The sequence below is a fragment of the Telmatherina bonti genome, assembly GCF_933228915.1.
Source record: "Telmatherina bonti genome assembly, chromosome: 8".
Lineage (NCBI taxonomy): Eukaryota > Metazoa > Chordata > Actinopteri > Atheriniformes > Telmatherinidae > Telmatherina > Telmatherina bonti.
The window spans coordinates 21,337,669-21,354,984 of NC_136626.1; the positions used below are offsets into that span (position 1 = coordinate 21,337,669).

The 17,316-nt window shown below is 36.0% G+C and overlaps 1 protein-coding gene across 1 annotated transcript; it reads right to left on the reverse strand.

Annotated features, from left to right (window-relative positions):
* Window positions 1-4,986: 4,986 nt before the first annotated feature.
* On the reverse strand, window positions 4,987-15,732 carry taf4b (TAF4B RNA polymerase II, TATA box binding protein (TBP)-associated factor; the record flags this gene model as incomplete). Its single annotated transcript, XM_079245630.1, has 15 exons — window positions 4,987-5,121; window positions 5,552-5,659; window positions 5,916-5,972; window positions 7,256-7,381; window positions 8,460-8,590; window positions 9,094-9,254; window positions 9,403-9,487; window positions 10,506-10,653; window positions 10,788-10,937; window positions 11,323-11,412; window positions 12,162-12,284; window positions 12,832-12,960; window positions 14,293-14,394; window positions 14,493-14,614; window positions 15,255-15,732. The coding sequence occupies 15 exons, from the start codon at window positions 15,730-15,732 to the stop codon at window positions 4,987-4,989; spliced, it is 2,145 nt and encodes a 714-aa protein (XP_079101756.1).
* Between the last annotated feature and the right edge of the window lie 1,584 nt (window positions 15,733-17,316).

Below are 17,316 nucleotides of genomic sequence, written 5' to 3' on the forward strand. Positions count from 1 at the left end.
TTTATGTAAAAACCCTTATATTTCAAATTCAAATACAATCTTTGCAAATATATAATCACTCTACATGCAAGGTTTCCGTTCAGGAAGGAGTGATTGTGGGTATTGAGGTTGTAGCATTAATCTGCAACAGAGGTGAATAATTTCTTTTTTTTAGCAAATATAAACAGCCATCTGTGTACTTATTTTTTATTGGTCCTTCTTTTTTATCTACATGCTGTGTACAGGAATATTCCCTGCTGTATGAGGAGGCTACTTTCTTCCAGCTTGCTCCTCTACAGGCTGAGCTGGAGCGCTGGAAGACTGAGCAAGACAGCAAGAAAAAGCATCAAGAGTGTGAGTGTGTCGTGGTTCACGTAGCTCCAGAGTTTGGTGAGAGGATAAGTCTGAGCACCCACCAAACAGTTATAGAGGAGGTTTTTCCTGAGGTCAGAGACATTTTGTCCAACTCTCTGAACACCAGCTGCAACCAGGACTCGAAACGCATCGTTCACTTCCCACTTGATGGATACTGTCACCTCAGCTCAGTTCAGGTAAAAATTACACTTGCTTTCTTTGTCTGGCACCATTATCGCCTTTCTACATGTGCATTATGTAAGTCATTCAATGTCAAGAAAAAAAATTTGCAAATAAACCTTACTAACATGTTTATTCACTCTGCTACGATAGGGACACTTTAAGCATAATACCTAAGAAAATGGCTTGTGGATTGATTTAGTATGGTCTTAATTAGAAATGAATTATTAATTAAATGTTTAGTGTCAAGGCAGAGGTATTTACCAGTTTTTAGCAAAACTGAATATACTGTTGATCATGCAAATATACATGTACATAAAGAACACAGCAATAACCAGTTATAAACAATTTAAGGTGATTGTAGTGTAAAATTGAAGTAAATTCATATTCACCATATTATAGTTATTAAAAATTTAAAAACAAAGCAAAAACCGTTTTTAGTAAATTTTTCTTTTTTTTAAACTGTAATCCTTAAAGTGAACCAGCAAAGCAAATGAGGAGCTTGGATAAGATGGTTGAGGCTCAAAGAACCCCTCATTTGCCTTGTTATGGCCTTACCTTACAGGCTGCGACAAAAGTTGAAGACAAGTCAGTTAAAACTTTGTTTTTGTGATAAAAAGGAGTTCAGAGTTATAAACTGAGCCTAAACACAAGATAAACATGGTATGATGGAGCACCGAACATACATACAAGCTGGTAAACACTAAGGACTTCTTGGACATCACAGATCAGCAGCGTGAAAAAAAAAAAATCAGGTGGCATGCAGTAACTACAAGCATTCAGAGAGCACAGACATACACCAAGATATTGTAAATATTTATTTTGTCACTGATTATGGAATTATTTTTGAGTTAAAAACTTTAATGGCAAATCTCCCTCTTCCCATCGTAAAAAACAAAAAACAAAAAAAACCAAACCTAAAAAAAATAAATAAATAAATCCTGAATTCAGGCTTTATTCAGTTTCTGATATTTGACCTCTACAATGGTAATAAATATTCAAAACATGACAGGTTCAAGGACTGCCCATGTATCAGTATTGCTGCCAAAGGGATCAGAGATTAATTTAGTTTTAGAAATTTAAGATGATTGGCTTGTATCTTTTTAGATTATTTTATAATGAATTTGTGCTGTAAAAGTAAAGTTGAACTGCATTAACCTACTAATAGCTGTCACACGATGCCTAATCAAACCAGCAAGTATATGAACAAACACTGCAGTAAACAGAGCCAAGCTTATTAATCAGTCAGCTCAGTAAAACTGGAATACATTCACGTGCTGCTCTTCAAACCAGTAAACTGCTGCTATTCCGTTTTATCATAATTTAATATGCACACACATTAAGCACAATGACCTTCCCTGGTGTGGGGCAGCTAATGAACTTGGCTTTGACAAAAAAATCCTTTAAACTTACTTTACTAATTTTCTCTTGTGTGTTGGGTGCAATATAAACAGTATAGTACTGACTTGTCAGCAACTCAAGACAGAGCCTGAAGCTTATTTTTAATTCGCAGATTGACTGCATGTTACGGTTAGACCCAGTCTTCAGTTAGTTTCACTGTGGGTGCAGAATTAAGCCTCTGTACCAGAAACTAGAAAAACTTAAAAGAAAGAAACTGTCTGCACTCCATCAGAGAAATACAAACATTTCTCCAAACGACGTGGTCAAGTCTCATATGCTACTGTTGTTTGGTTTTTATGTGATTGCAGGTGTTGGAGCGCTTGCAGCAAAGGGGCTTCTGCATCACAGGCTCAGGTGGTGGTGGAATAGACTCCTCCCAGTTTAGTGAATACATTCTACGGAGGGAGCTCCCACAGGGACAACACTCCATGTTTAAACCAATCAAACAGGAAATCTTGGACTTAACTGAGGCATCATGAATGCGCAGTGTTGCAGTTATGTGACTGAATTCTACTTCTAATTCTACTATCAGAAATGATCACAATAAAATAAATTACCGGAAAAAAAAAAAAAATTAAGAAAAAGTCCATAAGTTCAGGGACTGATGGGGCATTAAATAACAAGCATCTTGAAAACACAAATGCCTTTTCACATTGACATAAGTATATAGAAATTTTTTTAAAAATTGCCAGCTTGTGTACCTTTTGATCAAAACACTGGATTAAATGTACATTATTCAAAGTATTCTGTAAAACAGTCCAGTTAACAACCTTCTTTAATGTATCAAGGCAAGGTGAAGAAAATGTTTCTGTTCTGCACTTCAGAAAGTATTCAGACCACTTCACATTGCTTTCATTTCTTACATTAAAAAAAAAAAAAAAAAAAAAAAAATGGGGTGAGGGTGTCACACAACACAAAGGAAATCATTTAGAAAATGTCCAGACTATAAATTCTGCCATTTAAACAATATTTAGACAATTGGTTACCAATTTAGAAAGACCCCCAACAGGAGCTGATTGTGGACCCTGAAGGGATCAAGCAATCATTTGGTTAGAAGACCACCTCTTCTGCCGAGTGTTTCTACTAACCACAACAGGTTTCAATCTTTGTAGATGTTTCGTCTATGACAGAATCCCAATGTGTCTTTATCTTCCCAAAACCCACTTCCTTGGCTATGGCCACTCCGTCAATAAAAGCAGTTATTTCAAGCAATTTCTGTCACAGCTGATGGGACCACTGAGCTCTTCTGCAGACTACATTTCAGTAAATGTTTCCTGGTACCTTCTGACAGAAGTCTACAGATGGTTTCATTGATTACATTCCATGCTTCTTAATCATTACATGTTACATGCACTATGAGATGTTGAACACATTTCCAACCAACAAGTTTTGTCATATTTTGTGCACAACTTAATGATTATCAAGCCTGCTGGATGCAGTACTGTGTAAAGGTTCAGAATCCATGAAAACGAAGGAGTCATTTACCAGTTTACTTTAGATTTCTAAAAACATGTTTCCATTTTAGGATTTTTTGGCTTTTGAGTTTAAATTATTTGGGAATTAACATCTTAAAATTAAAGGCCAAGTTTAGCAGATTCAAATATTTTCTTCACATCACAGTTTTTGTGAATTATTTGACTAAATGTGATAGACAGTTTTCAGATTTACATAAATAAATCCACAATTGAGGCAAACAATCAAACCAAACTGCTGGGATGTGAAGTTTAAGATGTACTCTTCAGAAATTAAAACATTTTAGTATATTTAGTGCCATCATTACATTTTTTTTTTTTTTTATTCCCACTTATTCTAATGAACGGTCACAGGGGGGTTTTGGAAGCCATGCCAGAGCTTGAGAACACAGAAAAATCATTCATGTATGACGTAAATATATGCAGTTGCCACATAAAGCTCCCAGCTGAACCTTAAACCAGGTAACTTGTTGTGAGGCAATGTTTCCAAACACTACACTATTGCGCAATCCTATATAAATGGTGTCTTTTTAATACCATTTTCATTTCACTCACACATTATCAGTATATTGTCTCATTTAAAGTCAATTTTCAGAATATTGCTGTGCAGGAACACAGTGTGTGTATGCAATGTAACACGCATTTGTTGCACAAATGTATGTGATGACTCTTTAGTCTTTATGGCAAAAATGTGCATAAAAGCAAATGGTTTACAAATCTGACTCCCTTAATCGTGATTTAGAGATGTGTGATCGGTATGAACAGGTGAGCTATTGGCATCTTTATTTTAATCCAACAGACCTACAGATCAGAAAAGAACAAAATGTATTCATCATTGCATAAAATTTTATTCTGGAATGAACTAGAAATTCTGAAAAAAAAAGGGGCATCTTTTAGGCAATTAATTCTATTGTATTAGTATTTGAATTGTAACCTTAAGATCTTTTTCAGAACAAAAACTCTAATCCTATTCACACTTTGCTATACGTATAAACCTCTGCCTTCTAGGAGATTCATGAACAGATTCTGAAATCAGAGCTCTTTTATCAATTAAGAATAATTTTAAATGGAGAGCTGGTTATCATATTAATTGGGACTCCTAACTGGAAACAAACTGAAGAGTGTGACATCTAAAGACGTTCAGGCCTTTTTCTAAACTGTAATATTACCTTAATCTGTTCCTGAATTCTCAGATTTTAGCTGTTTATCGTTTATCATTAGTAAAATGACAAAAAAAAACAAACCCCACAAGCTTGATACTACTGAAATAAGTTTAATATTGAAATATTAAACAACCAAATAAATAAGAATAAACTCAAAATCATGTTGGAACTGTACTTTTTCATCTGTTCAACAGAAAGTGGCTATTATCAACCTAACTTTTTTTTCTAGCCAAACACATTAAATTAACAGAACTAAATTAGGATTACTATAAGAAGCTAATTACTTTAAAATAATTCATCATTAATTCACCTCCTGATCAACCAAAGCATCATATAACCAGAAAAAGCGCAGCAAAGGGAAGAAAAAAAACAAATGGAAGCATGCATTCTTTAGGATCATTAAGCACAAAACGCAGATTACAATTTGAGTAATGAAGTTACACCATAGAGAGCATTGCTTTGTAGAGGACAAGAGAGTGGCGCAGGAACGGTTCCTGCTCCATACACACCAGCAGATCCCTCAGCATCACACGGGTCACTTTCTGAACATCCTGTCTGGGCAGCAGAGAGATCTAAAACACACAATGTAAAGTACATAATCTGTACACATGCCCGCATGTTTTTATGGGACAGGATTTTTTTTTTTAAATTTGAGAACCTTTCTATCACCCATCATACCACCATTCTGTTAACTTGTGACTTTTTCAGGACGGCAGGGAAAGTGGACGGACAAAAGGAAAGGAAAAGATAAGAGCACACAAATTTTTAGTCATGTTTTTGTACCCTAAGGAAGCCCTTTGGAAGAAAACTTGTGTGAGAGGAAGCTGTAGAACCCATACACACACACACTATCTGTAAATTGTTACAGGGGTTTGCCAACTAATTCAAACAACACTACACACACAATACAAATACAGGGAGCAAGAAAATTCCTGGAAGAAATAGTATTTTTCCATTTACTTCCAGTGTGACCAAGATGTTTGACCAAGCCTGATTTCTAACCTGACTTTCAGTCTGATCCAGCGGTCTCTTCTTGCGAGGTCCAATGGCAGCAAGAGCAGTGATGTTAGCCTCTCTTTGCTGCAACTGAGCTGCCTCTTGCTGCTGTAACTGTAAAAAAAAAAAAAAGGAAAATACAATGATAGTTAAATAGATACAATGATGGTAGAATAGATTAATGGTTACATTAAATTTAAACAGTAGTTCACATTTTATATCCAGTCTCTTAGCATTTTTTTTTTACTGTGGCAAAACTATAATTTATATAACAGAAAAAAAAGCTACAAACAAGTAAACAGATGAAGAAAGTCTTTCATCAGTTGTACTGAAATATTAATAGAGAACAAAGAATAAAACATCTACTCACTTCTTTAGCTCTTTGCTTGAGCTGCTGAAGCTGTGGATCCTCAGTGTGTGAGCGACTCTAGTTAGAGACAGATCTTGCAGTTAAGTACAAAGCATCTTAAGCTGCAAAATTGGGAAATTGGCCCAAATACTCTACAGTGGTTTTGCAAAAATGGCAGTGTGACCTTAACAATGAAATCAAAACTGATGGTGACTTAATTCTAGCTGAAAGTCACAAAAACTATTTCTGTAAAATACTTGGGAGGAAAACTTTTTATCCAGTTATAAACAACAACAACACAGGTAACTTAAAACAAACATGTTCTTCAATAAGTAAAATGGATGAAAATTACTTTGTTTTTTCCTGAGGGAAATTATTAAAGCACAGGATCTGCAGTATATTGCAATATAGCTTAAAATAAAATGTTTTGTAACAAAACAAAAAGTTGTTCAACAGTCAAACAAAAACATCAATGTAGTTTTATTTTTGCATTTCAAATAACCAAAGGAAACAGCAACACTGCCTTTGTTCAAACATGACATTTCAATGTTTGTTAAGTACTGCTGAGTATTGGTAGAATTTGTTTTTAGCCAAGACAAAACTAAGATGTTAAGATTTTGGGGAAAGCCACCGTTTTCGTAAAGTTTGTAAATGGGATTTAAGAACATTGTTGTTCATAAGAATGGTTGATGAATAAGTCCCAGCCCTGTGCTTGAAGATGGTCTTCTATCCCAGTCTCAAATCTCTGAAAGAAAGATTTCCCTCAGTTTCCCAGTATTGAGCATAATCCATTGTTCCTTCATTTCTGAGCAGTGTCCTTGTTTCTGCTGATGAAAAACAAGCCTACCACTGAGGGGATGCTGGTCTTGGGGTGATGGGAGGTGTTAGGTGTGTTTCTCCTAATGTTTGGTTTGTTTTTTTGTTTTTGTTTTTTTTGTTTGTTCTTTTATGATCACCAGTGAACATCTTATACTGTTCCTATGGACAAATGCAGTAACTACTGTGGATCTTTCCAACACCAGGTCTGTCCCTGACCTGTCCTGAAAGCTTCTTGGTCTTCTTGTTATTTCTTGCTTGGTGGTCTCATTTGATTAGTCGGATGTCAGATTAAGAACAGGTGTGAGTGGCACGAATGGTTATCTTTTTAATATGTTATTGATAATATTTCTCCATTTTTTATGATTTTGATTGGTTCATTTGTTGATCTGCAGGCATTTAATGCCTTGACAAAGGATTAGGCGTTTCTACTACGTGGCATTTTATAATTTCCCAGAGTTTATTTCATCATTTCACTTTATTTTTTGCCTTACTCAAGTCTAATTTCAGTCAAGTATGAAGATTGCCTTTCAATCCAGGCTTACCTTGGCCAAGCGCATAAGTGCATGTCTCTCTTCTTCGTCTTTTCTTTTCTTCTTCAATCTATCAACTTCCTCCAGGAAGCGAAGTTGAGAACGGACATCACTCACTTTAGTATGCCACTGATCCTCCTGTTGTCACAAAACAGTGTTCAGATCATTCTGACCATCACATTATCTTTGTTAATGAGTGTGACTGGTATTTCAAAGCAGTTCAAAGATCTCTAACAAATTGTAGAATCTTTATTAGAGAACAGCAGGAGCTGTTAGTTTTAGTACTTAAAATGACACTTTAACTTCTGGTCTGTTAAGTTTTGGTTAGGGATCATTTCGATTTCTTTTTCTGCTGTTTGGAACAAAAATGCAGTTAAATGCATTTTCCCCAGACATTACTTGAGCTTGAATTTACAATATATAAAATATTATAACTTAGCAGTTGAAAGAAATTTGACTTGAGAATGAAGAAGTTATGATAAATATTTCTGCAGGTTTCACAACATTATTTGGTCCATTACCATAGAAACAATCTTGGAGGACCACACAGAACGACCCCCGACTTCCCACTTAATCAACAGAAATTCTGAATCACCCAGGATTTAATGGCAGAAAAACAAGCAGTGAGGGGCTGCAGGATCCAAGTGTCATCAGTGTAAAAATAGTAATTCACATAATCGTTTTGACTGAGCTACTTAGAATTAGCATGCAAATACAGGACATAACAGCAGACCATCAATTGGGCCCAGTGGTATGCCTTAAGTCACCTGAACTGCTGAAAAAAACATGTCAATCAGAGTGGCAGGAAAAGTTCTGTTGGAGAGACAAGTATAATAACAGGCTAAAGTGGGTTTATTTAACAGAAAAACCTTTCTGATATTTTCCATATTATCCAGAAAAGTAATTAGGAAATTTTTCACCTTCTTACATGATCAACTGCTTTCCTTAAGGTCATATTGTTATGTAACCTAAGATTTGTCTCACAGTGACATTTAAATTTTTGCAGATGCATTTGTGTGCACAGAGCCTTAGTCTGTAGGGTTCTAGGCTAGAGAGTGCTTCCTGTCAATCAAACACTGACATACTTGTCAGAGACAACACAAGATTCAGTATCTTGCCCAAGGATGCTTTTACATGTGGACTGAAGAGGTGGACCCTGAACCACAGCCCTCCTTCCTCTGAACTTTATTGCACTGTCAAGGTAGGATTACTGTACCTTCAGGGTGGCTTTGCCATGTTCTGCTATGACAGTCAGTTTCTCTAACAGGCCACGCAGACACTCCTGAGTAGCATGAGAAACCAAAGCTACCACTTCTGGACCAACATCAGTCACTCCCAGTGGGCGTCCTAAACAGAGGCCACAAAAAAATAGGGAGATAAAGACCTCTTTCTCAAACCCCTCTCATTTTTCTCTGGCAAGTCAATTTTAAAATGGATTTAAAATATACAGTGCTGTGGAAAAGTCATGGCCTGCCCCTCATTCTGCATATTTTGCTTCCAAAAAGTGAAATTTCTTTAGACATTTTTTTTGTACCTCAACATTTTCAGAGCAATGTGTTTTTTGTTTGTTAAGCCAACTAACACTGACCTATGAATTGTTCATACATCAAAAAGGTTAATAACTAAAGGGATACAGCAATTTCTCATGTTGTATTAACATGTCTGCGTGTTTTAAAAGAAACTATTTTACCCATTTCATTTTCAAGAAAATGCATGAGAAAATAAAAGATGACTCAATTTCCTCACACGGTAATGTACACTGCTAGTATCATAAAGGTTTTCATCAATTACAACCAAAGTCAAATGAAGGCACAATGACCTTCAGTACAATTAAAATTAATCTGCTGTACCTGTATGAAGTATTCGGATGAGCACTGGTTGTGGTGAGAGGAACAACTGATCCTGGCATGACTGCACCACAGAGCCCACAGTGGTTGTCAGGATCTGAGCATTCTCCTCCCTGAGGTTGACTCCAGCCATGGAAGCTACATCATTAATATCATCGTCCTCTCTGAGAAACAAACATATCTATTGCTTAATTTATAAAGACACTTGGACCACACATGAGCTGACCCTTGACTTTAAATCACAGTAAACATAGCTGAAAGACCAAAAAACACATTAAACTTGAGCACAAAAATCTACAATAAATGCATTACTTGAGAGATCCTGAACTTTCTTTGAAAGTAAATTTGTTAGAATGAGGTGGATCCAGGTTAACAGTTTGTTTCCTGGACAGGGTTCCTATAAAAATACAAATGCAAAAGGGAAAAAAGAATTTCAATTAGTAAAATGCAAAGAAATGTGAGTTTTATTTTGTATTTACATTTAGATCTTTAACTTCAAAACTTTCTTCAACTTCAAACATTTTGACAAGAAACTTCAAAGAAAAAGGTTTGAGACCATTTTGGGTTTCTGTGTTTTAATCTATGACCAAAAAAATCCATTTTGGAAATGAAGGCATCCAAGAAATTTAATGTAATATAAAAATGTGATATGTTCTCATAAGGAGGAAAAACTAAGTCAATTTAAATTCTGTTGAACACCACTATGGAGAACTGTTTTATTCATAACTGAATAAACAAATAATGAAAATCACAAATGAAATAAATACAAAGTAAATAAAAAAATGTTCATTACTGACACATATTAGTTAAATTGATTTAATGCGTTTCATTCAGTCATTTAATTATGTTTTAAAACTTCTACTGATACTTTTATAGAATTGTACTTGATATGTACATTGATAAATATCTGAGCATCTGAGCGTGTGGTGGACTGGAGAGAAGAAGCACGCAAGCTGGTTGGGGAAACTGGTTAACACTAGGCTTCAGTGAACGTTAATGGAAAATTTAGAAAAAACTTTTCATTTCAATCTTTTGGCGAAGTTATCATAGCCAAACAAACGTTTGTCAAATATGGCGATCTCGCTCTGTTAACAATCCTAAACAACATTGTGAAGAAGAGTTGGCCAAAACTTAACTGGAAGCATGAGAGACATTGATGATGTCATACAATAAACAATTACTTTAAGTTCCCTCTCTTACCCTTTTGACTGCCTGCTTTGTTTGTCTTTTCTGAATGTTTTTAATTTTTTATGGAATTTATTTTTCTTTTTGTAAAGCAACCTCTGTTATGGAAAGGCACCAACAAATAAAATGAATTATTATGAAGTTACTGCTACTAAAGGTCCTTCTACAATCTGCTGGAAACTTAAATTGAGAAATCATGAGATTTGAACTCAAACTGTGAAAACAATTACCTGAGATGTGTTTTTCCGACTGGACGAGAGTGTATCTTGGCATGACTCCGCCTCTCTTAGATAGATAATCACTGGACTGTGCCAAGGTCATCAACCCAGGTCTTAGAGCAACTCCTTTTACATCCTGTGCATGCTCGATGTAAAAACACTGAATAAATACACAATTTCTACACTGTATATTAGGCCTAACTTTCACAAATGAAATGTTTCTAAAGTTTTCTCGACTAAAAGATAATCTGGTTCCTATATCCTGTATTTATCAACAAAACACCATGTGGTTACCTGTTGGCTGGTCTTGATGATTTGTGCCGTGCCAGAAATCGGCTGTTTTGTGCTGGAAGTAGGAGTTATTGAGTTGCAGGTTGAAACTGAAGCCTGCTGGATAAATAACTGGGGATCTGCAGTAAGTGAACGCACTGCAGGAAGACTTTTCTGGTAAAAAAAAAAAAAAAAAGTTAAACTGAGCAGAAATATATAAGGCAATTACCTGTAATTTTAACATTAGGAGTGAGCTACAAGTCATCAGTGAAAGGAATCAAGCAGCCTGTCTCAGAGACAAATCATGTGTTCCTGTTGAATAAGTTGCATCTATGAAAAATATCAAAGAAAAAAAAATATATCAAGACATAACTATATTTTTGTAGCAACAAATAGGACTCAAAACATTGAATGTCACTTTAAAGAAAATGTACAAGTACAATCAAGTTATACTCAGTATGAGGTTAAAATTTCAAAATGAGTTTTTGACATTGAGACTTTTCAGATTCTCCAGTAAGACAAAGAGTTGGAAGGAAAAGTGCATTTAATTTGTAGTAACCTTGAGAAAAGGCACCAAACAGGGCTGTGGAGTTGACTTCAACTCATCATACAGCTGCTCTGTAAACTCCTCTGCTTCCATCCTCCCTTCCTGTAAGTAAAAAAAAAACAAAAAAAACAACCACACACTGGTACCAGATGTAACCATGCCACAGCAGAGAAAATTCAATAAACTCTAATGTGTACTAAGCTTATCATAAGCCATTTTGTCTGGATTTTTTTTTTTTGGGGGGGGGGGGGGGGTGACACATTTAGTTTTAAAAGCTAATTTTATTTTTCCTTTATTTATAAAACCCAGATCCCAAAGCAAATTAATGGGGGGGGGGGGGGGGGGGGTGTCCATCAAATCTGCTATTTATATTTTAAATTTAAATATTATATTTTAACACATGCATCCTTAGTCACCACAAAACAAAAAAAGTCACTCATAGGCCATACTTGTGCATCCAATCCTATTTTGGTCATGTACTGGGGTTTAATGATGTCAGTGAGTTGGAGCAAAAGTTACAATAGTGGAGCACATCATGTCCATCCTTTTAATCTTGATTTTTCCTGCAACATTATTAAAGCATGTCTGAGAAACACATCAGAGCAGAGGATTTGTTCCTTAATAAAACCATAAGGTTATATGTTGTAGATTTAACTTGGGCTTTATCGAAAGACAGAAGTCAGCCATAAAATCGAGCATGTTTTCAGCACAAGGCTGGGGCCAAAAGTCCACAGCTTTTTTGTATTTGTAATAAGGGGGTACACTCAAGAAAAAAAAAAAAAAAAAAACCACTGCTCCAGATAATGGTCTTATTTTTCTGTTTTGATCTGTGATGAGTAGGGAAGCATTACCAGCAGACTCCGGACCAGTCCTCTAACATTGTTGGCCATGTTGGCAGACCTTGAGTCACTGGAGGCCAGCTTAATCAGAGTAACCAGGAAGTTCTTACACTTTTTCACACTTTCCAGAGTCTCCTGTTGGTAAAATGAGAGGTGATAAAAAAAAAAAAAAAATCCCATGGTTACTTGGTTGCTACTGATGCCTCAATGTTTGTGCAAGAATCATCTTTTTTTACCCTCTAAGGAAATTATAGAAAATGCACAAACAAAATTACAACACTTGTAAATATGCACCTAAACTTTCCTGGTCTGATCTCAATAAAAATTAACAACCACATCTTGGATGGCAATGTTATGGTCACATTTTTTTTCTCTTGAAAATTGTTGACAAGTGCATGAAGTTTTCATTTTATTCAGTTAATACTCAAATACTTGTCAATTTAATATGCTCATTTTTACACTCTTGCCTCCACCAGGAGGCAGAATGAGAACACCTACCTTTGCACATTCAACATAATACTAATGCTGAAGATGGTAGATTTTCATCATCAGAATGTCAAGTAGTGAAGACATCCTGTTATTTGTTTTTTTTTTACTAACTTCTGTCTGCAAAGGAGTCAATTGTTTTGTTAGTTAAGTATAGAATAAATCTAAACTCAGAGGTAAGAATAATTAGACTCACCTGACTAAACGTTCTTGGTGGCTCCCTTTTGTTGTCTTTTGGGGTGGCCTGAGTGTGAACATGGGTCCCCCGTTCAGACACAGAACTAAGGTTCTGGGCAACAGCTGATTTGGGAGCAACACCAATCACCTTTGCACAATGCAAATTTTCATCCAAATACAAAATCAGAGAGAAAGAAAAAAAAAAAAATCATCAATTCATCCAGAATATAATGATACAAAGAAGACTTTGTCGAAATTAGTTTCAATAAGGTGTGTAAACGCAAAGGTAACAGAACTACTATTAGACAGAGGCACGACCTGTCAGGGTGTGTATGCTGAAGATTTGACAGGAACCCCTTAGAGTTTTTGTTACTGCACCAGTTTACAGTGCGTTTACTAGCGTTTTCAGATATGATATGAAACCTGCTTACAATTCATGATTGTGTTTGTAACAAGCAGAAGCAAGCCGCAGCAGCTCCAGACGTTTTATGTATATTCTGGATCTTTCTGAATTTTTTGGCTGAGTCTCCTCCCCCCACAAAACATTGAAAGATTTTTCTATGCGAGCGCGGGAACTCTGCTGTTGAAGTGACTTCTCCTTTCATTTCCGACACTTTTTAGATTGCATTTCACAAATCAGAGCAGCTGATTAAGCTTTCCCAAAACTCAACTAATCTTCAGAATAACATCACAAATCACTGATGAGTTGAAGCGAAAACACTGTGGATGTTAGGCAGCTCAAAACCTCAAACCATCTCTTCCCAGTCATCATTAGGAGCATGAAGTGGCTGGCATAAATTAAATAACTCACTTCCTTCAATACACCCAGTGGTACAACAGCCCAATCTGCTGCAAGAACACCTCTAATGCCACTTAACAGTTTTGTATATCTAATTAAATATGCTGACTTTATCACTGCTGCAAAGTGCAATACTCAGTGAGAGCAATTTTTTTTTTTGCCTTTTTGGTCAGTTATTTATTTTAACGCTTTTTTAAACTGGAGATGTTTATGGTTTTATGTTTTCTTCTGCAACAAATCTTTATTTACTTGTCTGATGCTTAAAAGGCTCCCCTACTGCCTCAAAGTCCATTAATCTTCCACCCCTCTCTGTCACTTACACAAGATAAAAAGAAATACATTTATGATAGAATGAGACAAATCATCCGTAATGTTGTTCAACTGAAGGCAATGAGCATATTTACCAAACATCGTGCTGTGATCTTTGTTGTGATGGTTTATCATGTTTTTAATTTTCCACCATAGAGAATACCAGGGTGACGTCATTCTCAGAAAAAGTCATTTAAAAAAAAACCAAAAAAAAAACCAAAAACACACTATTTACAAACTCTGGTGACTTCCAGGCTAGAGGTGCAGATTTACAAGTCACCATGTCCCCTTTGCTTGCCCCAAAACACACCCCCAGGAATTTTGACCGTGATGTTGTTAGTGTCTGTTGATCACAAATACTTTGATCTTTACCACAGCTGTCTTCTGGACTGGTCCTGGCTGGTAAGTGGATGAGGTTGCCATCCTGATCACTGTTACCTTATCAGTGCTTTTATTTCCAGCAGCTGTTGATACCTAAATTCCAGACATGACAGTCTTAGTTATGACCACAGTGCTGGTAAAGAGGGACTTTTAGAGTAACTGCAATAAATGAAAAGCAGAAAAATATACACCTGCTGGGTCAGTGTTCGGGGTGCTTGACTACTGACAATTCTTGATCCCTGCTGAGCCTGTGTTAAAGCCTGCTGAGACACTAACATCAGCTGACCACTGTCACTGCGGATCAGCATCATACCTGCCATGAGGAACAATTCAAAATTGGAGCTCACTATAATTAAATGATTTTTTCCCCCTAATAAAACACAGCTGACTGAAAAATGCTTAATTGAATGCAAAAAAATGGGGAAAATATAAGATTTTTAACTAGTGACTTAACTAGTGGCTACAGTAAAATAAGGCTTCAAATGTCTTTGCAGGATAATGAGCTGCCAAAAAAACATGAAGACAATTTAAAGCAGAAGTGGTTACTTGTAGCAACAATGCTAAGTTAATGTCAATATGATGCACTGGATGATACAAAACAGAAGACTAAATTCAGTGATGAATAATAAAATCAGGAAGTTGATATTTTAGCTCACAATCACAAATCAGAAAGAAGGGGGGGCATCTTATTTCCAAATTCAATAACAACTCCAATGTTGAAATAAATCTGTGGTTTCCCACTGGATTTAATGGAAAAGTGTGTCCAAACTTTTGACTGGTAGTGTAAAATATATACACTACTAGTCAAAAGGTTAGACACACTTTCCTATGAAATCCTATGGTAAAGTGTATAAGAAACACTGTATACAGAAGCTGTCCATTGTATTAGTGCAAGTTAAAGCATTGTCAGTCAAAACCACAGTCCATGCAGTCAGTGGTTGACTGCAGCTCACCTGGTGGGATCTGGATATTTGGGGGTAGCTGCTGAGAAGGAGTCTGTGGGAGTGCAGGGGCGACTGGCTGTGGAACTGTTGATCTTGGTACAGTTATCACCACTGTCCTTCCTGGTGTAGTGACTTGACTGATGGAGGGAACCTGACTCACAGCTTGCTGGCCAGTGAGACCCATTCCTCCAGGGTTTGTTGTTTTTCCAAATACCATGACCGATGAAGAAGTAAGAGGAGGTCCTGGAACCGTAGAGGATGTGGGCTGGTATCCCCTGATACTGGGGAGAACTTTATGAGGGCCGGTACTGGCAACGGATTCACTCTGGGAGTTACTTGCAGCGGAAGATGAGGGTTTCAGACCAGTGATGGGCCCACATTTGGCTGTAACCTGCATTAACCTAACATGGACAGAGGGGTCACCATCCCCTTGTGCCCCAGAGAGGTCCAGCTTTTGGGCTTCATTAGTTGCCTTATTTGAGGTCATATTACCTGTCTGGAAAGTAGAATTAGTATAACAAAATGTAAAAATTACAACAAGCATAATAATAATAATAAAAAAAAATTCAAATAAATTAAATAAATTAGGTCTTTCAAACCCAATGTTAAGTTTTATTTCAGTGTTCTATAAATATGAAAGGAGATAGGATAAAATGCCAATAAACCCAATTATTTCATGACAATGTTAATCATATTTTATATACTTCAGACCACTTAAATTTTACTTCATTATCAGTTGGTTTCACATAAACTTTACACCAGTAATTAAAAACAAGCCTAAAGTGCCGAAGGCGTGATCAACGTGGTTACATGTTAACTGTGTTTAGTAAGTTTTGGGTGTTTTTTTTTGTTTTGTTTTGTTTTTTGAAAAATCATTTTTCGCAGTTTGCTTGCTAGCGAAAACAAGTCTGACTTGTTTAAATGAGTCGCTTTCAAAGAGAATGACCATTACTTACGCTGTTGCAGCTGGTATAGAAATGTAATCAGTTTTAAGTTAGTTCATTTTGTTAATGGTACATTAAAATAGCTACACAATCTTCGTCTTCTGCTGAAACTCACGGCGTCCATTACCAGACAACTATCAGGCTAATGGGTTCGGTTAGTGTCGCGTGTGTCACGCGGCGCTTTCACTGAACTTCAACACACACCGGAAATAGCTGCCAATTCGAGCTGTGGAAAAACGTTGATCAAGTAAAAAAAAAAAAGTAGAAAATGCAAAGTGGTCAAAGCTGAGAAAATTATAAATAAAACATTAGGATTTTTTTTTTTTTAAACTGTGACAAACTGAAGGATGCTTTTACGTTCACCGTGAACACACATACCTGTCAGAATTATGTGGGACACTTGTTCAGTAAGCATTTGCTACAATTGTCAAAAATATCTATATATCTATATCATAGCTTTGTGTCAAATTCACGGTTTTAACCATAGATTATATTTAAAAAAATGTAATTAGTACGTCATGTCAGCGCCGATGCATGTACTGGAGTTACATCCAGATGAACGAAACCATCGATATTTATTTGTAGATTTGAATATTGAAGCGCGAAGAACTGAAAATGTTTTTTTTTTTTCTTTTTAGCAACTCACTGTACAGAATTAAGCAACATAATCCACCAATAGTAATGAGACATGTTCAGACTCAGATAGCCCTACAGACAATAGGATAAACTGGAGCTGAAAATGTTTATATTCCTTGAATACGTTTCTTCAGCATCACCTCTCAGATGTGTCACACTCAATGTAAATGTCACGTAAACGGTTTTTGTTTTTATTGTTATAAATGTTCATTTTGCTTTACAAAACTTTTTTATTTTTTATATTTCTTTTAAACGTAACCTAGTTACCTTATAAGGGGTGTTTCTGTCATGCACATAAATTATTAGAGCAAAACTGCAGCTCCACTTATGATATATAGGATATTATACCAATTAAGTTTCTCCAGGAAACAAGTTTAAAACCTCCAGCTGTCATTTTTGCAGTCAGTATAATAAAGGATTGATATGCACATGAGATGCAGCTTTTGAGGGGAGAGTAAGCTGAGGTGAGTTTTAATCTCTTACCTGATAAA